Source organism: Calypte anna, chromosome 12 (genome assembly GCF_003957555.1).
Source record: "Calypte anna isolate BGI_N300 chromosome 12, bCalAnn1_v1.p, whole genome shotgun sequence".
Taxonomy (NCBI): domain Eukaryota; kingdom Metazoa; phylum Chordata; class Aves; order Apodiformes; family Trochilidae; genus Calypte; species Calypte anna.
In genome coordinates this window covers 17,937,419-17,965,291 of record NC_044258.1, presented here as the reverse complement: position 1 = coordinate 17,965,291, position 27,873 = coordinate 17,937,419, and the positions used below count along the sequence as shown (strand labels likewise).

Below are 27,873 nucleotides of genomic sequence, written 5' to 3'. Positions count from 1 at the left end.
TGCTTAAAGAACAACTTTATTGACAATATCTTAACAAATAAACAGTCTGAAGAAAATTCCAGAAGTCTCTAAACTTAGAAATTTTAAAACTTTCTCATTGGCAAAATATTAAAAAAAAAAAAAAAAAAGAAGTGTAAGATATCACTATATTTAACTTTCCTAATTTCAACATTTGGGTTCAGTCCTTTAATTTTATAATACACATCCAACCCTTAAGCACAATTTTCCTTCTCTATGGGGCTCTCGATCAGTAAGATGTTACTGTTATTTTCTTTTTTTTTTTGCAAGCATCTCCCTGGATCCTGTCTGCTTCAAACTTGATAGTTTATATCACCAAGAAATAGCTTTATAAATATTCCAACTGAGCCAAATTATTCTGGTATCAAGCAAAACCTAGATTTCCCCAGAATAATAGGAAGCATACCATGTAGTGCAAGGAACTATCAGCATGCATTTTGGAGGTCATTGTTGTACTTGAGATACATGAACTTAAAACCAAAAGAGGGACAATTCTGATAAAAATGTACTCAGATATTTCATAACATTAATATTTATTGCTTTATATGAATACTGTATTGAAAGCCCAAGCATTCAGTTTACACACAGGAATTATACAATTATATACCGTTTCACAATGGCAGTGAGCACTCATTACAATCTACAAAAATCTACTTTACAGAAATTTAAAAATTCTAAATATCAAAAAGGTACAGTTGAAGAAACAGGTAGAAATTTGGCAGCCAGTAATTGTGATGGGGAGGTTGCAGCTTGCATGTCTTTAGATATGAGAACTGGAAAATATCTCGAGAGTTTAAAGCAGTAGTTTGTGCTTTGGAGCTGGTCTGAAAAAAAAAAAAATAATGTAACACTGGCTGTCAAAGTAGCATGTTCAAAAATATTTAGTTCACTTCCAAAATGTGATACAAATCATGGCAATTTCTATGCACCCCTAAACCTTTTTGTTGTTTAGCACAGGTACATAACTATGGTCATATAATTAATTCTTCCAATCCAGTGGTGTGATCAGACTGATGCCATCTGCATACCTTAGAATAATTCTGAACCTTCCCTACAATATTCACAATGCTCCAAGAAGCACTCAAAAAAGGCAAGTACCTGTTCATTCCTTCCAAGATATTTTCTTATCCTATTTTCAAGCATTTCTTCTACAAAAAGTTTAAGCTAATGTTTTGATTACAACATTCTCAACATAAAGCACATTTTCTCATAAATAAATGAAATCCTTTCACTCAGGCACCTCAGAAGTGTACAAAAATGTTGTAATCTGAACAGTTCTCTTGGAATGTGTTTACTCTGGTGTTTTCAACAACATTAGTAGTTCCAGGGTTTCATAAAGGGCCAGATTTCATTTGTTTTCTTTTCCAGAGGCAAAACAAAGTGCCTTGAGAGGTGAACTGCCTTTTCCTGTAGAAAAAGTATTTGCTGGATTCATCTTTTACAGAAACAGAAAAATATACCATTTCCCTCTTAGAACAGTGAGGGTACACGTGTGTGCATGCGTGCATGTGTGTGTGTGTGAAATGTAACACATCTTTAAACACACAAACAGAAGGCTTCCTAGTGTGTATTCAAATAAAAATCTGGAAACCAGCATGAAACCCCATATTTCACATGTCAAATGTTGAAACTGTAACCAAAATATGAAGTAACTGCTATAGCTGTCAGAAAAAGACAAGACAAAAAGCTTCCTTGCTTACATACAACTAGGTGTGGTAATCTCCAAAAAAGTTGTCAAAATTATAATTACCTTCCAGTTTAAAAACTTTTATTCTAAATAAAAAAAACTATACACAAACCACTGATTTGACCAAACGAAAGTTCAGCGGTAAGCAGGACCTGAAAGAGCTGGTGTTCACAGTTCTTATCATGTACAACTCTTTCAAGGTTCAATCCATGGAGAGGTTTATTTTACAACCTGCTTCTTTTTGTAAAACTAAAGGTCCACTTTATTACATAAAATTATTTATACAGTGTAAAACCAGAGCCTTATGGAAAATACTGCATCTAAGTGTATTTAAATTAGTCTTGCTCCATAGGTTCATCTGCAACTTCTGTGGCTTCATTGCTGTTTTCCATAGGGGTCTCTGATGAATTTTCTGGAGTTTCACTAGCATAGGACCCTAACTCTTCAGTTTCACTGCAGTCAGCTCCACTACTGGCAGATCCACTGATTTCACTGTCATCTGAATGTGAATCTTTCTCTGCTTGAGACTGATCAGACTCCTCCATTTGATTGTTCTCCTCAGAGCTCTCTTCATTCACAGTTGAGGATTCAGTGTCTTTTTCTTGCTCTTTTCTGTCTGGACCAGCATTTCTGGGAGACATGAATGACTCTAGAAACAGTGAAAGAATAGAATTACTCAGACATTTTTAAACAACTCTTAATCCTGCCACTTTCCATTCCCAGCTATGCTATGCAATGCTTCTACAGTAAGGCAAAGGCAGGAAAAACTCTGAATCCCCAATTTTATTAGATATAAGTAGTGTGTATTAGATGTAAAGTGCTCTCCAACTTCACTGGGATTTTGCAAATTATTAAATGGAGATGTAGGATGAAGAAAAAAGAAAAAAAAAATTGCCAAACTGGGCAAAACTGAAGTCTAAACATGCAATTTATCTTTATGTACAACTGGAGATATTCAGAAACCCCAACAGCATCAGCCTCCAGCAAAGAAAACCCCAAATCCTTGGAAAACACACAGAACAGAGACAATAAAACCTGAAATACCTTCCTCCTCTTCCTCTGTACAGTGCTGCCTGGCACAAGGAGAATCTTTTTCTTTATCCTGAGATGTAGAGGATGTTTCTTTCTCTTCCTCCATGCCCTCACTGGAGGCAGTTTGGTTAGGTGTATCTCTGGCTTCCCCTTCCTTGTCAAATTTAAGTCTTTTTACCTCATGTCCTTCTGCTTCTGCAGGATCATCTTCAGAGTGTTTATTTTTTACTGGGCTGCTCTGTGCAGCTTCTGATTCAGATGCTGGTGATTCACTACAAACAATAAAAGCAGATGTAGTTTTTTACTGAAGAAAAACATTCTGTATCTTTTCACACTTGAAAAAACAGAAACAAAAAACCCCAAACAAACAAAAACCAGCTACTTCAAGCTAAACATTCTCCAAGACATAATAAAACTCTCATTACAGAGCAAAACCTCAAAGCCATCATAACACCACCTGAAAATGTGGAGTTGTCACCCTACTCTGGTGGGTCCAAATTACAGCTGTGACTGTCAGAACCAGTGGCAAATTCTTTTGTAATACTATACCTGGTTATAGCTTAACATCCTGATGCAAATACTGTTAACTGTGGATTTCTGAACATTATTATTCACTTTTCCTTTTCACTATCCATTCCATACACTTACAAGCTGTGTTACTGCAACTATGGAAACTTGAATTAATAGTTAATTAAGTAACCCAACAACCAGAGTAAGTACACATCAAATCCCACTCTACTCATATGTTAAGATTTAATTAATCATAACTTACATGGCTATTCTCTTTTAAAATATTTCTTAATGTAAGTGAAAAAAACTGAGTAGTAAAAACTCAATAACTTCTCACAAACCTGTGTTTTTTATCTTCTGCTTGCTGCAAGCTGGATTCTTTGTGTTGGGTACTGTCTGGCAAACCATTTGTTGTCATGGGAGTTGACAAAGAAACCTTCGGTCGATTTACTGGTCTGGGAGTTCCAGGACCATTTACATTAGATCTTTAAAAATAACAACAAAAAAAATTGTTCCTAATAGGCAGAAATCAGCTATAGTCTTATTTTAAAAGATCAGCAAAACAAACCAAAAAAGATCAGGTACTTTGCTATTTTTGCAGTGAAGTTAAAAAAATTCTTTGCCTACATGTAAACTATGATCAAAAACCGAAACAAAAATAAAACAAATTTCTAAGCAATGAAGTTATAAAAAGATGGAAAAAACAGAGTACATTGTATGTCTCTACCCTTCTCCCCCCAGTACTGTCATACCCCAGTTCTGAGGCTTCCAACTGGAATCAGAACAGGTTATGATAAAGGATCTGAATCATGTATTTCCTGAACTAACATGTTTTTATGTTTTCTTAACTTTAAAAAGTTAACTCCCCAAATGGACCTTACCTGTCAGAGTACCCTGGTGAGTTTCCTGGGAACATAACACCATTCATCCGATTTAAACTATTGGAATTATTTTTCCTAAAAACAAACAAAAAACCCCAAAATGTTACAAATGATGGAACTTTACTTTAAGCTTGTTTGCACACAATCCCCCCACTTCAAGCAGTCCTCCAGGGGTTCTCTATGTATGCATTATACTAGAGGTAACAGGTTGGACTATGTGTTTGCAGCTGTTGGAGGGGTATCATTTGTTTCCTACTGATATAAAGTAATAGTTTAGTGTTCAAGGATAATATGAACAGTACCATAAATCTGATTCCACAGCTGCTGCTCATTCCCAAGTTACTCCAGGTAACACTTGCAGACCACTATCACTACTGCTGGCTTCACTAGGGATGAGAACTGCCCTCAGTATTTTGGACACATCTACTGCCAGCAAGAGAAATCCCCAAGATTCACCCCTGTGCCAACACAAGCTCAAAGTTTCAAAAAACCAAAAGATTATACTTACTCTGAAGATGGATATACACAGCTGACAACCATGACATTCTGTAATACACAAACAGCAAACTGAGAGTTCAGAAACAGAAGCTTCAGCCCTTGACAACACCCCAAAACTTAAGTTAAAGGATTTTGATCCCATATTTTGAAGTCTCTCTACAAAAACTGGGTTGAAAGCTACCAACAGATACATAAAAGGAATGTCTGGTCCCTCTTTACCAGGTCATGCAGTAATATTTTTTTAGGTGGGCTGCTCTCATAACAAGGACAGCACATCAAGCCTCAGGCCCAAGTGCTTGTAATTTCTAACTCAAATATCTCTGGAAAGCAAAGTATTCCAAAATGCTGAAAAACTTTAGAATTGCTGAAGAAATGCTCTATTGATACACAAGTCCTGCAGCCAAAAACAAGCAAGCATTGTTATTTATTTTTGGCACAGCCACATTTCAAATGCTGAATTATTTTGGACCCACATAAACAAAGGGCAAAAATAATGATTGAGTACTCTGCCACCTCTCCCACTTGACTGGCACTGCAAGCTAAAAATCAATTTTAACATCTAGAAACCTGGCTTTAAAATTAGGTAAATATTTCTCTTCAAATCAGTAGTTAATCCAATTATGCAGGGGAGCTTTGATCACAGAGACAGCTAAACTAATCCAGATGAACTTTAATGAGTGTTCTCCATAAAACCTGAGGTGTGGTTCCACAGATCTCTCAGTTAAGAAACTGCTGTGTGAAATTCCCAGCTCATCATTTATTCCTGCTCATCTCTCTCATATCTTAACTTGCAAGAATACAAATAAGTTACTTTAAAACTGCTTTTTGATATTAAAAGGTATGAAACAAACTTACCCACTTAGACCAGCTATTAGCTATACTACAGCTGTGAGCCATAATTAACCCAGCAGACCTTTGGGAGTAATTCAGAAGTTATTTAAATGACTGTTTAGTTGTGTTCTCTCTCAGAAAAACACATACCTTTTCAACACCTCTTAGAAATTTGTCTGTTCCTGTGTAATTCCTCCTAGGGTCTGTCAGCAACTCACAGAGTCGCTGAATAGTGAAGGGGATGCTGCAATGAAATAGATAACAATTTAATTGCATTTTAATGAGTAGGACTCTTAGGAAGCAACAACTACACTGCTTTCTGCCCCTTACTGAGAAGATAGAAAGAAAAGAGTAAAGAGAAATTTCTTTTCATTAGCAACAGAGGGGAGTAACTCATTTTTCCCTTGTCTCATATACTTAGCTAACAAAGCACTGTCTTTTGTGTTCATCACCACAAAACCCCTAAGTGGAACCCTATATACCTCATCCCACAACTCTAACAATTCATTAAAACAATGAAATCAGATCATCAACAGTAAAATAGTTTAAGACTGTATTTATTATTCAAATACACAGAACAGAAATGGTAAGTGATTAAAACAACTGAGTCATACACACTAGAACTACAGAATTCTCAACTTGTAGTTTATTTCATGTTTTACAAAATACATGTACAGAAAAAGTAGTAAGTGTTGGAATTAATAGAACCATTCTACTTCAGCTGTTACAAATACTCTATGTGCCACAACTGGACAGCATACTTATCTATCAAGGAATAGCTCAATAAAAAAATCATTAAACTCCAAGCAAGTTAAATAAATCCATAAGCACCATATTTACACATTTTTCCTGACAATTCTGCCATCAAACTGATCTTCCAGACAACCAATACTTTACATACATTTACCAGTTACCTGAGATGTCACACACTTAAACTGCAAATTATGTCATGTTTTAGCAAACTCCTCCAACTTTTCACAAAACTTTAAAAGTTATTTCAATAAATTACTAGTAATGCATTTTACAATTATTTAAAGTCATGAACATTTCAAAAATTCATCTAATATTTGATACAACACTTAAGAACCATTTCTTGATTGACTTATCCAGAGCAAAATCAATACAAACTTACATACATGTGCCTCTACACTGTAGACTTCTGTCAAAATTCAACTTTTATTATTTTCTTGAAGTACTCAGTATCTTAAGCCCATTCAGTAGCTAACTTGAAATGCAGTATGTATTTCAAGCTCAGCTCATTAGCTAAAAAGCCACCACAGATCACTAGCTCAGTGCCAAGAGGTCAGCACAGGCATGATTAATTGTGTTACAGGACCCTTCCCTTTAACTAAAAGCAAGCAATCATCTGAAAGAGAGTGACCAACAATTTAATTCTGTTTTTCAGAACTGCCCATATATCACACGTTACTGAGGAAGTTACAACCCTCAGATGGAAAGCAGAAGGAGATGGGCTACAAGGTAACCACCCTTAGCCCTGGTTCCATCTCCTTGATGAAACACAGAGGTATCATCATGTTTATCCTCTCAGTTAATGCCCTCCCTGGTTATTCACCCTGAATTATACCACAACCAAGTTATCTTTGCTTGACCTCTAGGAACAGGAAGATGGTCAGTGACCTCCATCAATCAGCTGACTTAAGAGTTAGAATACAGCTGATAAACCAGAAGTAATTCTATGAATTCTATATTTCTAAAACATTCTTTTGACATTTTATTGCTTAAAAGCAAGAGCAATGACAGAAACCACCTCCCTGTTTTGACCCAGAAATACCTCTTCCTCCTCTCCCATCCACAAAATCTGCTAAGAACCAGAGCAACCCAGGAACCAATGTTCCTTTAAACTCATGAAGGCTCTGAAGCTTGACAGTGGTTCTGTCATTATTATTTTTCCTAAAGCTTCCTTGGCATCTAATAGTGCTGACCAATTCTTCATTATGTTCAGCTCTTGTGTAGTGCACTCTTATAACAAAATTCCCAACTTTAACTCAGTCAAAGAACTTATTTATTTGTTAGCTATTCCACACAGGTACAGCACTAATTGTTATCTCTTTTTCCTCATCAATACCCATGTTGGTTTTGCATTGAAAAGTCCATAATTAAAGACATTTAAATTCTGTAATAATACTGTCCATTCACAATCAATTTATTTCACAGGAAAAAAAATACATAATTTTACATCTTTCTTTTTTATCAGCCAAATCTGCAACACATCCTGGAGAATCACTATCTAGGTAATTTTTTATTTTACTGTACCTAACAGGACACCTGAAGTACCAAGACATAAAATATTTTGTGAACATCATGACAGTCCTGGCTGTTTGGGGAATAAGCATCCTCAAGAAAAGCATCAAGCCAGCAATTAACTCTAGAAATAAAAGTTGACATCTTATTTCACTCTCAGCCATGAAAGGTTTAAACAAAAGCCAAAAATGGTTCATTTCCCTCTAAAATTTTCCCTAGAAAACTGAACTTCGTTTATTGAGCAGCAGATGGCACCAAGTGTCACTCTATCATCTCCTTGGGTAATTTGTTCAACATTTGTAAACATTTTTTGCTTGGTAAACCCCAAAGTTAACTTTACAGAAAAAGAATTCATGAGGTGAAATTATTATTTTTAAATAGTTTAACAATGTGATTTTACAAAGGACTGAAATCTGTATATGAGCACCAATGTAAAAGTTTGTGAGCAGTATGAAAACTGATCTTAAATATTTAGAAATTTAATTAGTTCAGTACATGAGCTGCATGAACATTCAGCTGAAGGTAACCACTTAAAACTCCATATCAGCACACTTGAAACTGCACTTCCTAGCACTAGTTCAGAACTAATTACAAACCAAAATGTCATCATATGGACAGGATTCAAGAGAGATTTGGGAAAATTATTTATTACAGCCATATTAAACTGTAGCAAAAATTAAACAAAAACTTGCATTGAGTGTATGTCTATTTAATTCATGCTCTGAAGACTCCTCTGTCATCTGAGATCCCAAATAACTTACCTTGGAACTTTCTGCTTCACTAACAAAGGATAAAGAAAACAGCAAGTCTTGTAAGAACTTCCTACTCCAAAGCAATTCTAAAGAATAGAGAATCTGGCTCTGCAAGTTTATTACAAAATGTCAAGTATGATACAGTAAGGTCAAACCAGGCAGTCTCTACTTTAAGTGCCTTTTAAGTGTCTCTAAGACACTTCATCCAGAAAGACCCCAAAACAGGGCTCATCTTTACTTTATGTCTTTTGACTTTAAAAAAAGCTGAAAAAACTTGGGTTTTAATGAACTCTTTCCCTCAATCTTTTACACAAGTACAAATAAAACCATCCTAATAATAATGTCACATCACATTGCTCCCTTTTCCACTGCTGTGCTCTGAAATGACATCTCCAGCTCTAAAGAAAGGAGCCTGAACACATCCAATAGCACAAACCAAAACCTGCTCTTGGTACTTTTAGGACACATCTCCACATGATTCAGCTTTACCAATCATATCCACACTGCAGGAGTTGTAGGATTTATTCAATGGGCTATTCTACAACCCTAGATTCTGAAACAACATGATGTATTATTTTAAAGTAACTAATTTATGCAGTTTGCTTCCTCAAAGACTGGGTGGTTCACTGCAAAGTATGAGGAAGTTGAGCACTCAAGTGTTAGAGCAAGAGATCCAAACAGCACAGCTACAGAATAAGCTCCAGATTTGCTACACCAGGTTTGTTTAGCTCACTCAGGAACCACAGAAGATAACAGAACCCCATTCATTAGCTGTCTCCATGGAAGAACATCAAATTTTGTGGGCAGGGAAGCAGTAACAAAAAGCTGGGGGAGGTGGGAGAGGCAGACTTGGGCATAAAGGGTAAGTTTGTTTTCAAATTCTTTCAGTGAAGTAGGGTAGCATAAATATGGAGTAATTGAGAACAAACCACATTTCACATTCTTAAAAGTATCCCACGCAAGAGCAATTGGGAGGCAGGGGGAGGAGTTCTGAATTATAAGAGTTACTTAGATTGAAACCAAACTCTAGAATAATGACAGTAAAAATGATTAATCTAGCATCAAAATGTGACACATAAAGGATATGTCAGTAGCAGCTCCAAGTCTGAAACTTCAGAGTAACAGGGAAACAAGTTTTATAGTGTGCCCATTTACTGACAAGCTGAGAAAAATGCTGAAAAAGTTTTAAGCAAGCACCAAGACCCCAAGCAGGGTGACTCACTTATGGTAAGAGTGCAATCCAGTTTAGACACAAGAAAAATACTGCATAAGCTATAAAAAAGACACACCAAATAAAAGATAAAAAAAATCAGGAGCTTTATTTTAAAGGAAACAAAACTTCCATAATTACAAAACCAGCCAAGGATATACACTTTAATCTAAGACACTGTCAGCAATAAATCAAATACCCCAAGTCTCTCCATGAATAAGTATCACTCCATCTATTAACAGGAATCTGGCACAATTTATCATTTCAAACCCAGGTACATCCTGCCTCCTGGTCACACCATGTTTATCACAGCATTTCTTCTTTAAAAGCTACTGAATTGCCACAAAGCAATTAAGAGCTGAACACCAAAACCTTCTTTCTTAATTAGGTATTTAAAAATATACTGAAATAAATCTAATTTTATTATCTATTTTACCTGGTAAATGCATGTAGTAATACCATGCTTCACTGAGCTGTACTACTTGGAAAAAACTAACTACTTATTGAAAAAACTCAAGTGATTGATATGTCACAGGATGTCATAATTTTCATTCAAAGACAGAACAATAAAGTCCTGAAACTACTGTAATGTGTTTTCAAGGTTTGTATTTGCTTTGGCTCATCTGTTTAAGGAAGCAAACCAGTCACAGATAGGTAGTACAAGCTATGAAGTTCAAAATCCTATAAATATTTTTGTTATCCTGATTTTAGAAAACAAGCAATACATACCCATTAAATCCAGTGACAATTTTGAGGATTCTCTCTTTCATCTCTTCAAAGGGAATATATTCCACATTTGGATTGGGAGGCCCTCTTGGCTCAGGAGCTGAGGTTCTGAAATCATCCATTACCTTCTCCAGTTTGAAAATAAAATAGCCTTTAAACTGAGACCACTGAACCCTGCATAAAACAAGAATCAAGACATATGCAAGTCAGCACTAAAACCACAGAAAAAGACTTAAAAAAAAAACCCCTCTACATCAGACAAACAGCATTCATGCTGCTATGTCACCCATAAACAAAGCAAGAACCACACTATCAGTTCTCTTCCTGAATTTAAAGGATGGAAACTCTTTAAATAATTATAGTAGAACAATATTACACAAACCAATTGCCATTTCCTTAAAGAACCCACTGACAATTCAAATCTAAATGTGGAATATGCCTGCATTCTACACAATTTACCAGTGAGCCTACCCCACCACCTGAAGTTTTCACTGAGCTCACAAGAGCTGCTTCTGCTTTCACCCAGAACTGTAATTGCTTCCTTTTCCATCTAAGCCAATCCCTTCCTCAGCAACATCAGCATCTCCACCAAATCAGCTGCTGAGAGTTTATCTACCTCCTAGACAGCTTTAGTTTAAGCTAACTCTGAACAAGATCCCAGAAAAGCAGCAGAATCCATGAGGAAGATTAATAAAAGTCACTTAGAAAGCCTAAGAAGCAGTGAGAAGAGTCAAACACATGGTGATGATCTCTTCAAGAACATTAAAGTCTTCCACATGTATCACAGGGGCCCTGAGAACAGCTCAAGCATTATGATGCAAGACCTCTTGGTTTAGGTGCTTTGTTACAAAACAGGGAACTTTGATCAATACCTTCTGTAGGTAAATCAAGAGACAAATAAAAAAAAAAAACAACCCACTTCATACATGTTTATGTACAGTCTCATTATGTTTTACACACTGCAAAATAACTGATAAACACTTTAAATGAACCAAATGGAAGAAATTCCATGGAGAAAATATTATTCATGCTTTCTTCTGAGCTGACTTGTTTATGAATACTTGCCCTTCCCACTCAGCATTGTACATAATCACTTCTCTGAATGCACATTTGTCTTCTAAACCATGCTTTTCCTGTCCACCTCACTAACTTGTGTATTAGTACCAGCAATTTTGGGGAGCTCTTTTAAAACCACCCCAAGAAAAGAATTTACATCTCAGAAAAAATGCTTTAAAAAAGTCACTTGAACCAAAATGCTTTGGTTCATTGTACTTGCACTTCAGAGAATAAAAACTTCAAAAGTTTATGTACATCTAAACCACCTTCCACTACAATTTCTGGATCATCCTGTGTAAACAGACCTGTACAAGGACAACTCCCCTGGGCCAACTGGGCTGCAGCCTCACAAACACTGCAAATCACCATAAAATGGCATTTTTCTTAAGTCCTCTGCTTCCCTCCAACCAGCTCTTGTGACATCCTTCCACTGTATCAGCCTAAAGGTTTTCCTCTGACATACAGAAAATTAGAGATGAAATGGATTTTATAAAGATAGCACCTAGCAAGGGAAAAAGAGGCAGTAAAAGCAACCAAGCACAGCACCCTTCAGAACTGTGTAGATACATTCTGCCAGGATAATGTAATGCTGGTTGTTTAACTCTACAATTTAAAAATGCTTAAGAAGAACCTTTAAGCAACAGATGAAAGCATTGAAGTTAACACAAAGTCCAACAATTCAGCCTTTGTACACTACTGAAATACATGATACCATGTCCTAGATTTAATATTTGCTAATAACTGGGCTTTAAGGTATGAAAAGAAAGATGTTTAAGACCACAATGTTGTACCAGCATTCAGTCCCTGACCTTGCAATTTAAGTAAAAATGAGAAACATATCAGAGAACCATGGATGGAAGTGACTTTATTAATTTAGACAAGGGACATAGAATAGAATTACCACAGTGGAAACAAGGAAGAGCACAACCCCAAATAACTTTGTTCTCTAATAAAAGCAAACTATTTCACACCTGCACTTAAACTACTTCATTTTCTGTTGAAATTAATCCATTACTACAAAGGTTTGCCAAGCAATATCAACAGCATTTAGAAACCCCCTGAATCTATTTAGTAAAAAGCACTTTTCCACAAGGGACAGAGGCCACCTTAGACAGAAAGCAGTTCAAGTGATCTGATGCTATGCTTTCACTTAAAAGAATTACCAGCACAAAGTTGCTTGGAAGTTATGATTGCTTCTCTCCCAACATGATTTGCACAGAACTCATCTTTACACAGCATAGCAAAACCAAAATTACATGGAAATAATCTGATCCTATCACTCTCAGAATGCAAAAGAGTTCCTTCCATTCCCTTATCTCCTGCTTACTTAAAATGTTTGTAATAGTGAGAGAAAGAGAGGAAACCCTCCTGTCAATAGTTAGCACTATCAAGGTATCAAGGGCAGAGGATTAACTAGTATTTTCTTCCAAGAGTTGGAAAATTTTTCATATTTGATTCTTTTGACCTTTGGTATATACTGACTGGTATATACTTGAAATATTAAGAAAAAGAGCAGAAATCCAGAAACCTTTAACAAAGGTGTTGGGGTAAGATTTGACAAACATTAAAAACTGACTAATAGAATATTGAAAGGCAAAATAAGAACCAGAGAGTCTGGAGAATCAGAGAAATACAACAACAAAAAAAAAGGAGACAAAGCTGTAATTGGAATGTCCCTACCTTCTACACACAGTGTTTTCCCCACTGTTTTTTTTTTAGGTAGTTAGTACTACACTTGGAGGCCTTGCTGCAAAACAGTGATCCCAAACATCATGTTTAGATTGGACTGCCAGTCTGCACAAGCCCAGAAAACAACCAAGTTACCCATTTCTCTTTTCAGCAACCATATTAAAAGATGTATCACTAAGACAGCACACATGGCTTACTCACTTTAGAGAAACACCAAATTTTTAAGTTTCAAACTTCAGTAAGACCCGTGGAAGATAAGCAGGATAAACCCAAAAATTAGCTGAAGAACAGAAGGAAGAATTCAGATTGCCTGAAATAGAGCTGCCTCCTAAAATGAAGGTACTGCAATTATTTCATAAATCTTTCTGGAGCTGCTTCACAGATTACAGGTTTAATTAAGAAAAACATTATATAAAAGAGATGTTAAGCTTCTAGAGACCTAGCTATGTACTTAAAACATTCAGAGTCCCAGGAGTCCTGGTGGGATGGCTGTCTTCAGACTTCAGTGTTTGAGTTCATTACAAAATCACTTGATTTAAATTTTAAGAGGATACCATCTGTTTTGGAGAAATTCTATATGCCACAAAGAACAGAAAACTAAAAGGGAAACCAAGCAGACTGATTCAGCTCATTGAACAGGCTATAAAAGAAACATCAGAACTTAAGCCTTCTCTCCACCCCTCTATTATTAGCTCTCTCTGAAAAGCAGAAAGAAAATAAAAAGTACAAAATTGTGTATTTAGGACCCAAACAATTCATGTTCAGCTAAACAGATTTTAAGACAAAGTCCTCACAACACAGAAGGAAAGAACCAGAGGACAATTAGAGATTTACTTAAAATATAACAAGATACATGAGTCACTTACATTAGGTTTCCCCCTCCTCCCCAGTTATTTTTGGACTGAGATTCCACTCCCACGGAAACTTACTAGTAGGAAGCAGGTGTTTTTAAGTGAAATAACTAGACAACTTTAATAACTGTTTCTTCTCTTTTGTGCCTTGTTCTAAGGCTCATAGAAGATGAAGATATACTCTATACATGGTAATTTTACTGGCCTGATAGAAGAAAAATTCAAGTTCCATCTAAACAAGTTAATTCCTTTGCTATTCTGGCCTCTCAATGAATTCTCCAGAACTATTTGAAAAGCCAAAAAGCACAGAAAATGAAGTGCACCAGCAATCACATATCCAGTTTAAACCCCAGTGAAAGGTGTGCACCGTCCAGTGTGCTATTCCACAGCTTCAGTACCAGATGTATCCAAACAGGAATATTGTAGACTAGATGGAATATGCCAAATATGCCACTTCTCCCAGCAACCAGAGCACACATCCAAGAGATCCTCTCCAGCAGTCAGCAGCCCAGGCTGTGCAGAGGAGTGGTGGGACTGCAGTCCTCTGGGGAGAGGGAAACTGAGGCCACTCTCTTCCTTTCATTCATGTCATTCCTCAGTTATCTCTGTTCTTTTGGATAGAAACACTGAACAAAGCCTTGTGCCTCTACTTCTTGTTTTGTTTTAATCTTTACCTTACTTAGAATACCCTGATTTCAGATCTACAGACTGGATATAAAGAAGGATACCTGGAATTACAGAAGCAGAGAGAATGGGGTGGACTAGCCAAAAATTTTGTTAACAACTGCCTGTAAAACAATCTCCAGCATTTTCACACAAAAAACCCCAAATCCAAGTATTGCCATTTGACATTTTACTTTTTGTACAGGAATTACGATTTCACTATTTATTACACAAATAATAAAGACTATGTCTTAAAGGAGGAGTGATGAAGGGTAAAGAAATGGCTTCCAGTTTCTCCAGAAAACACCTCTGAAAAATTCTAAGGCTCCAAGTCAGCACTGCTGAAGTCTCCTGAATCAGATGAGCTACCCCGAGGTGCAGCAGGGAGTTCAGTGCAGAGCAGGGGGCACCACCCCACCACACACTGAACTTCATGGCTGGGCTGCGCCCAAAGGGTGCAGCAGCTGCTCTGCTGCTCCCACACACTCCTGTGATCCCACACACAGGGAGGTGAAGCAGATCACTCATCTAACCACAAAATTATGCTACAGATAAGGAAGAATGTGTGATGTGACTAGCAGACAGCAGAGCAATTCCTTTAAAGCAGATGCTCTCATGTATCAAATAAAAGAACATACCTTCCTCAATTCCATTCTTGCTTCAAATAGGCTTTTGATTTTAAATTTCTTTTTTTACTTCCCATGCTTTATTTGAATACTTACTGCTTCGATGCAATTAGTTTCGATGTCATCATTTTGCACTCTGTTGCTATTTTCACCATGGACAGAGTGCAGATCAACATGGGAAATTCCCAACAATGACAACAGATTTACACAATAAAATCCCCCGAGCATCAAGGCAGAGTAGCTTCTTAAATGCTTCTGGCAAGCAGACAAACCTTTCAACCTAACATTAAATTAAAACCATAAGCAAGTGCTAGATTCTTTATTGGTGTTTCTGAATGAGCAATAAATTTTAAAATTTAGGTGATACAGCACAGTGAATTTACTGGAACATTGTGCTTTGCTGTAAGCTGTTAGAAAACACCCTGGCAAGCACCCTTCCTGGGGGAGCATCCTGTTCACTTTCACCTGGTAACTCATGTAAAATTAAAACGCTCTCACGTTTTATCTTCAGTAGTTGACCTCATGTTACCTTTCACTTTAATTAAAAATACATTGCAGAGCTCAAAAGAGGAAAAACTGGTATTTCCCACATGTACAGAAGGTATTTTTCCATCTTCATTCACTGATTGTTGTCAGCTTAAATTAAGTCTTCACTTTCCTTCTTGTGAGGATGACGAACTCATTCCAGAACCACGGAAACTGGAATACATTAGACTTACATCTACTTCAGTAGTATGAGCATTCACCTCTCTGCTACTTGCAAATTACTAATGCCAGGAACAACAAAGATTAAGACTTAGTTATGGAAACAGACAGCTGATTGAGACATTAAAGTAGGATCTGTAGTCACCAAGGGACTAATTCTGATCTCTCCCGATAAGTATTCGCTGACTCCACCAAAACAGAGCTGCTCCACAGGACACAGAAAATCTGAAACAGGACTCAGGATTTTCCAAGCCAGTAATATTTCTAAACATAGTTACTTAAAACTCATAAACTCAAGTACCTTTTATTTTAAAGGAAAAAACTGAGCACAGAACAAAAATGCTGTAACTCATCTGTTCGGTGTCACTATCACTGGTAAATGACCAGGGCACAGAGATCCACGGGTGACCTCACATAAGAGTAGATCACACTGAGATAATACTATTAAATCTTCCCTATATTGAGTCATAAAGCTGGTAGAACAGAAGAAAGGAATATGCACCCTGTGCAACTATTTTCAATCTGCAGCACTCATGGAAATCTTGCAGCTGTCTTCAAGCAGTCTATTTTACCCACAAACCTGACAACCCACCACTCTTCCAGACCCCCAAACTGCTTGGGATCCTCTCTTTCACCTGCACTATTGCCTTGTTCCTTCCCCCCATCAAGCACAAACCTTCCCAAAATCTATAGACAGGAGAAAAGGTCATCAAATACCAGGTCAAAACAGAAAAATATTCTTGCTACTGTAAAGGGCAATATGGAGTGGAACAATACCCAAACACCTGGGAAAGCTTTTCAAAAGAAATAGTAGCAAGGCCACCGTGGACCTGGAGAGTAGAGGCCTGCTGGAAAAAATGAAGGTAATAGTGAGGCAGAGATTAACAGTGAACTGTCTCTGACTGCACACAGCAACCAGGAAGAGAGAAATACTTACAAATCAAAGTCTGCCTATGCACAGTTACATCTGCAGTTAAAAAATTCAGATTACACCCCAAAAAATGTACTAGCATGGCTATGAGCAGCTTGCCTTTTTTTCTTTCCACACATGTATTCTACAGAGACTGAAGTTTATAATGATCAGTTCATGACACACCTTTGACAATGGTAGTTGAAGTGTGACCTTTACACTGTAAACTCCACTCCCAACAGGTATGAAGTGGCAGCATTTAAGATAAAACACTACAACAGTGTGTTTCCTAAAGGAGCAAGGGATTTCATCTGTATCACCCCTGATTCCTCTCAACACTTCCTTACTACTAAAACTGTACATCTGATAAATGTATAATTTTGTATTAATAGGCAAAAAAGCCAGGAAGCCTGAGAAAGATAAATCAGCAGGCTTTCCAGCCAAGATTCTTGTCCTTTGGAGGCATGAATGGATTATGAGACAGGACACACAGCGTCAGTGGAATGGGAATTAGTGGGGAATAATTCCAGCCACTCACTGGAATGGAGTGAGGAATAACAGTAGGAAACAATGCAAGGAAGTTTATCCACATCTCCTGCTTCATGGAGAACATGGAAATGGAAGAGGCTTATGCTAACAAAGGCACAGACTTCTTTCTGAAAATATTATCCTGTTTATTATGTCAGGAACTTGAGGATTGTTTTATTTCATGTTTTAAAAAACTGTAAGGAATTACATTCCCCAAGTAGTTCTGAAGATTTCCTGATAATTTGCCTCCAAATGGGAACAAAATTTGCAAATGAGTAAAAAAATATTATAGATATCAAACAAGAAAAGTGCTAGTTGGACAGATAACACAGGAAAAAGTAGATTTAAATTTAAGCTAAAATAAGCTAAAAGCTATATGGCTAAAAAAAAGAAAAAAATCTATAGATTTGTAACACAAGGAATTAACTATAAAAGGCTTCAAAATGCATCATTTAGACACTAAAGCTAAGAACCAGAACTTATTCTCATATATGTTTGTTGGTGCTATATCTCCACTCCTATTTTCTATTTCCTTTTCTATAGCTGACAAACTGTTTCAACTGCTGTAATAATATAAATGTTCCAAAAACATAGTCTAAAGACAAACAAACACACCAAAAAAAAATCATAACAAACATTCAGTGCTAGATAGGGTATAGAAAACAGTATGAAAAAGGTCAAAAACACTTTTTGTCATTATCTTTGACAGATCTCCTGTTATGTAACTTACATTTAGGGTTATATAATTGACCAACAGCCACTCCTGCCTCATCTACCTGAGGGAGGAGCACCCAACACTGCTACCTCAGCCTCAGCAAGGCCACCACAGCCTCCCACAGCATCTTTTTAGTCCAGCTGGGTAGCTACAGACCCAGCAGAGCACCTCATCAGGCCTACACACTAGTTGGGATCAATGGGGTCCAAAGCCTGACTGCAACCAGTTCCAATCTGTTGATTATAGTAAATTCTGGGGTCAAGACCTGTGCTGGGAGATGGGAAGCTGAAGATCTGTCAGTCTGTCCTTGCTGTGACATTTGCAATGTCAGAGGATGTGATGACATCCCTCCACCTGGCACTTCCAAGCCCATAACTACAACACTGTGTCTGGTCTGGGGTCATGAAATGCCAAGGAGAGCAGAAAGAGATGAGCAGGACACCAAGATGATCAACAAAGCTGGAGGACACAACCTAAGAGGGAAGCTAAGGCAACATGTCTGGAAAACAGAAGGAATCTAGAGGAATCAAACTGCTGGTTTTGACCACTGAAGGGGCAGTTGTGGACAGATGAAAACAGATTCCCTTCAGAGGGGCAGAGGCAGTGGTGCCAGGTTGCTCCAAGTTGCTGCAAGGGTAACATTTTTCCCAGCACACACAGTTAAGTAGTGACAGAGGCCACAGAATTGCCATCACTGGAGATTTCAAAAGAGGTGGACAAAGCCCCAAGCTAATTCTGGAATTAGCTCCCCTTAGTACAGGGTCTGACCTCTAGAAGTCATTTCCAACTTCCTTTATTCTACTATGACACTGTAGATGTTCCTATTTTCTCTACAACCATATATTAAACTTGACCCAAACTTTGCAGAGAAGCATTTATGTTGGTCCTCAAAGAAACTGGGCAAAAAAACCCAACTAAATGTTTCTAAGCTTAGATGAGGTGCAAACTAATGTTTCAGAGCTTCCAGGGAAACTCTAAGGAAAGAATTTGACTACACAAAGAAATAAAACCCATGTATTTTAATGGCAGTTTATACTGCAATTCAGGGCAAGAACTGGTATAACTACATTACATCCTGGCCAGCTCAGTCTTCTCTGCTTAAGCCTAGAACTATTTTACAGTTAATCACTCCTGCCTGTGTACTCTATTTCTCCAGATTTTGTACTTTACTACTTATTGCTGGATTCATTCACTGTCAGTAAGCATCTGATTTATACTTTCCACTAGAGAAAGCCATTAAAAACTGTGCTTTATAGGCTGTCTGCCTCAGAGCAGGAGTGGGGGAAATGCAAAGAAATACAATTTTTCATTGCTTTTGTTTTCTATGCTTTATTTTTTACTTTAGAACCACAGGAAAATTCTAGTTTTTCACTCCTGCCCAACAACCTGGTTTTACTTGCTAAGGTACCTAAATAAATGGTTTAGAAACTTGACTACTGAAGGAGCAGAGTGACTTTGAATCCAAGAGAAGTGGTAAGAAAAAATGGATTTTAAATACAAGACAAGATCCCAACAGATAAGTGATCTTTATATCCACTCTTCAAAATTCTTTACAGAACAAAAAATATTTCACTTTTGCATTTCACTGCTACTAATGCAGAGCTGTGACTTTTGTACCCTTCTCTTAAAGCTGTTTCTATTAGAGAATAGATAAGGAGATTTCTTATGCAAAGAAGTGCAAAAGCATATCCTGTTTTAAAAGAAGTCTTTCAGATGCAGTAAAGTATTAAGACTAACAAATTTCATATCTCTTCCCTTTAATCAGTTTTGAAGTCACGTTGATCTTCCACATAATGATCTTCCCTGACTACACTTGATCTCACCAAGGAAATTCCATGCTAGTATCTTAGTAAAAAGTCAAGTCAATTAAGGACTGTATCAGTCATCTCAAAAGAAAAAAGTCCTAGGACCCAACACATGATTAAAAGAGGCTGAACTCTAAACTTTATATTTCCACCTAAGGCTAAGTCTTGCCATAGCAACCATTAGGAAACAAAAATACTGCCAGGTACCCAAGCAAGTAAACCTCTGCTTCTGCTCACCTCTAATAAGGGAAGTTCAGACTGGCTTTTGCAAATGCAGGCCATATTCTCACAAATAATTAAGTGAATGGTTAACTCTGCACAAGAAGGTAGCTTGAACTTCACAGATGAAGTTAAAGTTAACACAGGTGATTGCACCATCAGGGTTTTCCTGCAAGGTATTGATAAAACCACTACATTTACACTGATAATGTCAGCAAATTTAGCAACATTTTTATTCCAGACCCTCCTTGTAAACAAAAGAGACCTCTATTTACAATAAAGACTCTCTGAAGAGCTTTATCATAGCTGCAGTGCTGGCTTACACAACTCTCACCTTTTGTTCCTCCCCTCCACTGCCTCTTCAGTCGTGCTGGGGTTTGACAGCCCAGTTAAACACACCCGATCAATGAGCTGAACCTTGGTAAAAGCAGCACTGCCAAAAAAAAGTTCCTTACAACTGCCAGCAGCTTCCTGCTCCACGTTACCATGCAGCTACATAAACAGTTGAACAAGCACAACTCAAAGAGTGACACAAGGGCTACAGCAGCCAAGACTGCTGCCAGGAGAAATATTAGTAAAATTACAGCATAACCCAAACCTGCATCTACCTGTTCCTAACTCACTCAGATGAATAAGCAGATTGAAACAAACTGGAGCAGGGAGGTACCCAACAGCCTGACATGAGCCCATGCTTTCATTCTGTTAAATAAGCTGTGAGTACCATGACAATGCTCAGATGAGAACCTTAAAATCACTGTAATTTACTTCATTAACACGCTTTCAAACTAAGTTTACTAATTATTTACAAGGTCTGCTGCAACTACGTCCAGAAGAGGCATTGGGTGGGGGGTGAGAGGATTTTAAATTTAACCCAGAATGTAGATTGCAGTGGAGTATCTACAAATCAATATTCTGCATAGAGGAAGCTCAAAAACAAAGAAGCCCCATGAACACAGTATTTAACTCTCCTTGGAAAAAAAAAATCCAACACATTTCACCTGTCCTTATTTGCCCTGGTCCTCACTGACATGGGTAGCTTTTGTTTGTTACTTCAGGAACAGGCTGTGGCTGAGTAAGATACATTGTTTTTCAATAAATCAGTTGAAAACCCTTTGTGTAATTACCCCTGACCTGACCACCCCCATTTTTTTTTCCCCAAACTGAGCTCTGAACTTCTTAAAATGCTAAAACATATCACTATGAACCAATATTTATTTCATCTGCTCATTCCAAGGTAATACATTTATTACTGAATTAGATTTCTATTAAAGTTACTTTTGTACAACTGGAAATAAAGAATATTTAGATCATTTTGCATTAACTTGTATTTGCTAGGTTTGTATATTTGGAAGCACTTTTACAGTGGTCAAGTTGTACTAGCTTAAAAACATATTAGATTCTTATACTGTTTATCACCAATCTTTACATGAAAACTTACCATAAAACTTCAATTTTTTACTCATTTCTTTGTGAAACTTTGAAACATATCAAATTCATTGGTGAAAACAGAAGTATATTTGCTGAGTACAGGGTTTGTTAAATAACAGAAAGCAAATTAAACATCATGGAACAATATTTCCATGTCTGCCTTCAGATTACAATAGATACTTCTGATATTTACATCCAAAAGCTTTTAAAAAACAATTTAAAGCAACTAAAAGGCTTAAGAATGCTGAAAAAAGCTACAGAAAAAAAAAAAAAAAGACCAAGGAAACCCTGAAAACACAGAATGCTAGGGTCTGCACTGAGCTCTAGATGCTAGGCTCCTGTTCAGGTTTAATTAACAGTTTGTAACAATCAAATAATTTAAAAAAATATAATTCCCCAAATTTACACAAAAACAAAGCATTCATTTTCCAAGTTTCATATATGGAAAAATTTTCCCAAGAACTTGCCCCTATACAATCACTTGTTAAAACTACTTTGGAGTATATGTACCAGTCACAGAAACAGCAAAAGCTGCCTGAGAAATATTTCAAAACAGGAAAAAAAAAAAATTTAACACATTATACAGACAAAACACACCATGGTAAACCCATACTAAAATAAGTACTACCACTAAATAGTTATTACACCAAAATACTAAGCATTACAGCTTGTGTATTTCTACAGACAAGCCTAAGCTTTCTATCCCAAGAGCAAACTAGATTACAGAACTTGTTTTTCTTTCAACACCATTAAATCCAGCAGCAGCAGCAAGGTACAAAAAGAAAAACCCCCACAACCACCAAACCCTACAAACCTCTCACAAGCCAAAGGGCTTCAAGAAACCCAAACAAACCCCCTTGCCACCTCTGCTTGCTAACAAAACACTGGTAAAAGGCACGAATCGCTTGCTGCAGCCTGGCGCTAGGCCTCAAAAACAAGGAGGCAGCCTGGGAGCCAGAAAGTGAGCAATTCTATAGCAACGCACCCGGGGAAGCCTTTCCCCTTCCTGCCAAATACTGAGCCGCCAAGGAAGTCACTCACCCAGCGCTCACACGGACACGGAGCGTGGGGCTCGGCTGCCCCCAGCCCCGGCACACCGGGAAAAGGCAGCCCAGGAACTTCCCTTTTCCCAGGAAAACTCCTGTGGGAGCTGGGAAAGGAGCGGCTAAGGGGAGTGCGGGGGAGCTGCTGTCCCTCTCTCTGCAGAAAGCACCTCCGTGGTTCTCTCCTCCTCCTTCTTCATCAAATTGACTTGGACACGCTGCACAGGGTACAAAGCCCAGGCAGGAATCATCCGTGCCGTTCGGATCTTTGTGTAAATAACGCTGCTGGATACAGTGCACAACAGGGGCTGCAACAGGCGTTGCCACAGGGAAACAAAATTTCCGTTCAACAAAACTGAATGTCACCCCCAAAATAAAAAAGTACAAAGAGCAACAGGTTTATTGTAAAGGGACCTGACAGATACCCCCCACTGAACAACGCCTGTACTGAAAGAATCCCTTTGAGATAACACTTAACTACAAACACTTAACAGCAAACAAAACTAATCAATCCAAAATTAAATGGGAGCTAAGGCAAGCTTATTTAGCCCAGTGAAGCAACCTACAGACAAAATGAAAATCCAGGTAGCATCTCACTGACTTGGAATATAGAAATGGTGCAAGCTGCAACCAAAAAGTCACACTTACATCGTCTCTCCAGTCTTAGCAACATGACAAAGAAACTGATCCAGGATTGGGCACACTTCCTTCTTTCCTCTCTTCTCAAAATCTGTTGGCGTGGGAAAGACACAAAAAGAATGGTAAAAGAACATAGGACAGAACAACAACAACAAAAAAAGAAATAAAAATCATAGTTAGCGATTTATTTGCTTTAGCGATCAGTATAGCTCCCATAAGAGTATTTTCACGTTTTCACAAAGCTTCAGTTGTTCCCCAAGAGCACCACCAGCTTCCCAGCACTGTAAAACACTTAATATTTTCATGTGGAGAAACTACATGCATCTGAGCAGCCGAAGTTGATTTGCAACTTCTTTTGAGCAGCTCCAACAGAGAAGGAGGCCGATTTCCTCAGGCTGCACCCAGCCAGGAAAACCAGCACAGAAATGGACTGGCAAAGGAGAAAAATATAAGGTAGGGGCGAAGGAGGAGGGGAAGGAAGGCAGGGAGGGAAGGAGGGATGTGGGGGAGCAGAGGGCACGCCAGGCCAGGGGAGCCCCGGGCCTGCAGGAGTGGAGCCGGCGGGGTCACTGCTGCTTCTCCCCCTCACCCAGCCCGGGGGAAGCCGAGGGCAGCGGGGATCAGGGGCTCAACCTCTCCCCTTCCCCACCGGGAGTCCCCGAGCCTCTTCCCACTCTGCGGGACCCCCCCCTCCCCACAGCACAGGGACCCCCAACCCTCAGCCCCAGCGGGTAGGGGAGGGGAGTGGGTGTAAAGCTGCCGCCCTCAACTAAGGGCTCTCCCTCCCCCTAAAATCATCTCAGGTGGGAGGCAAACCCCCGTCCCCCCCTCAGCATGGGGACACCGCTTCCCTCCCCTCCTCCCCACCCCCTCTCCCCAAAGCTCTCCGCGCCAAGCCCCGGCACCACCTTTCAGAGCCTCCTGCAGCCTCTCGATGTCCATGATCCGCCTCGGGCGTCTCCCCCCGGCTCGGCGCTGCTCCCCTCCTCCAGCCCCCCCCCCCCAAACCCCGCGCAGCAAAGGGGCTGCAGCCGCCGGGCACCCACACACACACAGACCCCGAGCTCAGCAACCCTCCAACATGGCGCCCGGGCCGTCCCCGTGCGCGGCCCCGACACCCCGCCCCTTCCCTCCTTCCCTCCCCTTCCCTCTTTCCCTTCCCTCCCTCCGTCCCACCGGGGGCGGGGCGGCTGCGAGCGGGCAGGAAGGAGGTTCCGTCCGCTGCCCTTCTCCTCAGGCCGGGGCTTCCCGCCCGCTTCACCGCGCAGATCCTCGGGAAAGGGGATGGGAACGCCGCCCCGCACAGGCGCCTCAGGGGAGAGGGAATGCGCCTGGCTTTCTCTTTCCTTCCCCTCCCTCAGTCTGAGGTTAATGGATCTTCACTCCCCCCGCCTTTAAATCTGCTGTATGTGTGTGTACAGATGTGCCAGCCCGCCTTTTTTTCTCAAAAAGGAGCTCTTGTCCTCACTTCGCCTCACTCTCCCACCCTTTTGTGCCCAACTGCTGCTCTCATCCCACACGCACACACCCCCATGTTCCTGGGGGTGATGCCTTCTCCCACTGCAACTCTTCCCCAAGGGAAGGTGAGGTCCTGGCAGTGTCTTGTCAGTCCCTTCTGGACAAGACCTCCAAGGCAAGGCAGAGAGCTGGGAACCCCAAAGCAGAGGCTGAGATCTCTGTCCTGACAGCCATGTGTGGGCTCATCCCCCCTCAGCACTGGGGCAGAGCTGAGGGACATGTGGTGGCTGTTCCTGGAAGGAAAGGGAAACGCTAATTGAACACAAAAAAAGTTGTAAATAGGGTAGCCAAGTACTGATGCCAACTGTTATTCTAGGCACATGTGAGCTGGCACATCTGAGGTGGTTACTATTAGGTAAAATCCTGATATAGCCCTGGATCCCATCCCGGTCTCCTCCTGAGGCCCGCGCATGGTGACAGCCACGTGTGCCGAGGTGTCCGTCCTCCCCATCCCGGCTTCTCCCACTGCCAACAGGGGAATGATCCCAATCCAGAGCTCCACCCTCTCAGAGCAATCCCCTAAAAAGCTCACAGCACTGAAGTTGGTACCAAACTGTCCGCTCTTGACAACCAAAAGTCTCCAACACGGCCATATTTAATTTCTGAGAAATGCTGCTAATGTCACAGCAAAGTCACCCGGTTTGGGGGGCTCTACAAATGGCTAAGAAATTAACTTGGCACCCATAGCAAGCATTCCCGTGCTGCCAGCTGCTGGCTCTGACCCCTTGGGTTGATTTTATCCCGCAGGAAGTGATCCATAAGTTGGGGAATTTATCATCACCGCTGGCAACTGCATGATGGAGAAACCCCAATATTTTGTTTTTTAAATGTATGGCTTCTAACATCAGGAGCACTTTAGGTCTGTTTGACCCTCAGAGGATGACAATGCTGGTAGAGATATTTCAGGTTTCATATTTACAGATGCAGAGAACAAAAATCTCATTTCATGCTATTGCAAAAACCTCTGTTAAAATAAGCAGACCTTACAAAGAAAGTTCTGGGGTCTTTATGAAGGCTGTGAGGAGCTAAAGGACCTCCACAAGCCTCTCTCCCTCTACATGGTCAGCAGGAGGAAGGAAAAGTGGCAGCATGGGGTAAAAAACTGACTTTTGGGGTCAGGCCTCGTTGTCCAGGGCACCCAGCAGGGCCAAATGTGGATTTTAGTGGTAGGGATCCTGAAGCCTGAGTGTGTGAGGAAGGGGCTGAGTTACCCTTCTAACCTGGAGGCAACAAACTGCTACAGAGATGACCAGAAAAATAAAGGAGATACAGCTTGCCCAAACCTCCAGAGGAAAATAACCCAAACAACACAAAACAAATCAAAACTCAACAAACCTCAGTGCATGAGCTGCCATGAAAACCATGATGAATTTAGGTGTTATTTTTCTTCTGATCTCTTTGTTCATCATAGAGACACAATCACCATTAACAATCTTCATTACTGCCCATCCTGCCCTTGCCACCACAACTCTCAGTGCCTCTGCAGCACATGCACCTCTTTTAGCACTAGGTATCTCTGTGAACTGAAGCAACATTAGTTTGCTTTTACAATTAGACAATAATACTCTTAATACACCTTAAAATATCTTCCCTAGACCCACCAGAGGGCATTCCTCATGGTCAATAAGTGGGAAAAAAACCCAAAACTAAACAATTTCTTCAACACAGGCAGAGCTGTGTTGAGAAAAGAGTTGGCAGAGGACAGGAGAAGGTTTACAAAGTGAATGGTGGACACCAGGTTAAAAAGGGCAGTGCTGGGGCCTGTGTGCAGTTGCACCAACAATAAAAAAAAAGAGAATAGTTTTCCTCAAGGTCCACTTTTAATTTCAAAAGTGTTATCAACGTGTAGTTTAAAGTAACAAAAAGACTTGCTTACCTCCTTTGCAACCTTCAGAAGAGTGGAGAACACACCTTTCCTAGAGCAGAACTCCTCTTAAATAACTTCTGTAGGCCAGCTGGCTGTGTTTTCCCCCCAGATATCTCATTAACTCACCACCCCAAGCACAGCTTTCTCTTTTTTTAATAATTCTCAGAGCTGGTCACATGCTCTCAATTTTCAGCTCTTCCCAAGGAAATGCATTTCGCAGCATGATTGGTCTTAAAGAATCCCACCAGCCATAACAAGAGGCATAAACATGTATATTAAAGTCTGGTGGAGTTACACAACCTATTTCAGAAGTCCTGGGAGAGCAAATGCAATCATCTTAAACAACGTCTCGTTCCATTTGCAGGGACACCAAAACCAACAGAATAAAATAAAATAAAGCCCCTAACTGTCGATTTTAAAAGCTGTTATTTGCCTGTTCTTTTGAAATAGAAAAAGAATAAAAAAAAAAAGCAGTAGTCCCCAAGATACCTAGAATTATAATTGAAAAGTGTGACAACATAGCAGCTCTTCACTAAAAAAGCAAGCTGCAGGCAAAGAAACAAACAAAAAAAATCATGCTTTTTCTAAATTCTTCTAGTAAATTCTGGACAGAAATATAAAATGGCACAAAACACTCTCAACCATCTTCTGAAGTACTTTAGAGCCACTTCTTTGCACCCACAAAAGAGCAGGTGAGGTTTGATTCTGGTGCTGACTTGCTGCATCTTTGCTATTTACCAGGGACACATTTCCTTGGTGCTGCTCTGACACAGATACAGCCCTGAGGGTAGGAAAGACACTGGAGCTCCACACAGATCTTGTCCCAGAAAGTGAGATCCAAGCTGATAGAATAATTTCTGCAGGAGCTGCCTGGCAGGGGAAAAAAAGTCTCTGGTTTTGTTCTGATTCATTTATTTCCTCTTTTGGAAGAAAATGGAACAAACTTTTTCAAGTAATACACTTGCAAATTGTATCTGAAAGTTTTTCAAATGACTCACCTATAAAAGCTTTTTAAATGGCAATAATTTTTTCTGAAAGAAAAAGAAAAAAGACAAACATTGACTATCAGGAGGGCCTCAAAATTCAACAACAGACGTGTAGAATTAATGAAAACACTGCATTTTGGTTGGTTTCTTGGGGTTTTTCTCAGGGAAAATGTTTCAAGACATGCAAACTAAAGCTAACAGTTTCTGAGGAAAATAGA

General features: G+C 39.4%; 1 protein-coding gene across 1 annotated transcript; it reads right to left on the bottom strand.

Annotated features, from left to right (window-relative positions):
- On the bottom strand, window positions 1-24,452 carry PPP4R2 (protein phosphatase 4 regulatory subunit 2). The gene is made up of 9 exons (XM_030458370.1): window positions 24,193-24,452; window positions 23,294-23,375; window positions 10,411-10,581; window positions 5,608-5,701; window positions 4,637-4,674; window positions 4,129-4,203; window positions 3,589-3,732; window positions 2,750-3,009; window positions 1-2,354 (listed from the first exon to the last, which is right to left on the bottom strand). Exons 1-9 carry the CDS (start codon window positions 24,224-24,226, stop codon window positions 2,041-2,043), a joined length of 1,212 nt encoding a protein of 403 aa, XP_030314230.1. The 5' UTR covers window positions 24,227-24,452; the 3' UTR covers window positions 1-2,040.
- Between the last annotated feature and the right edge of the window lie 3,421 nt (window positions 24,453-27,873).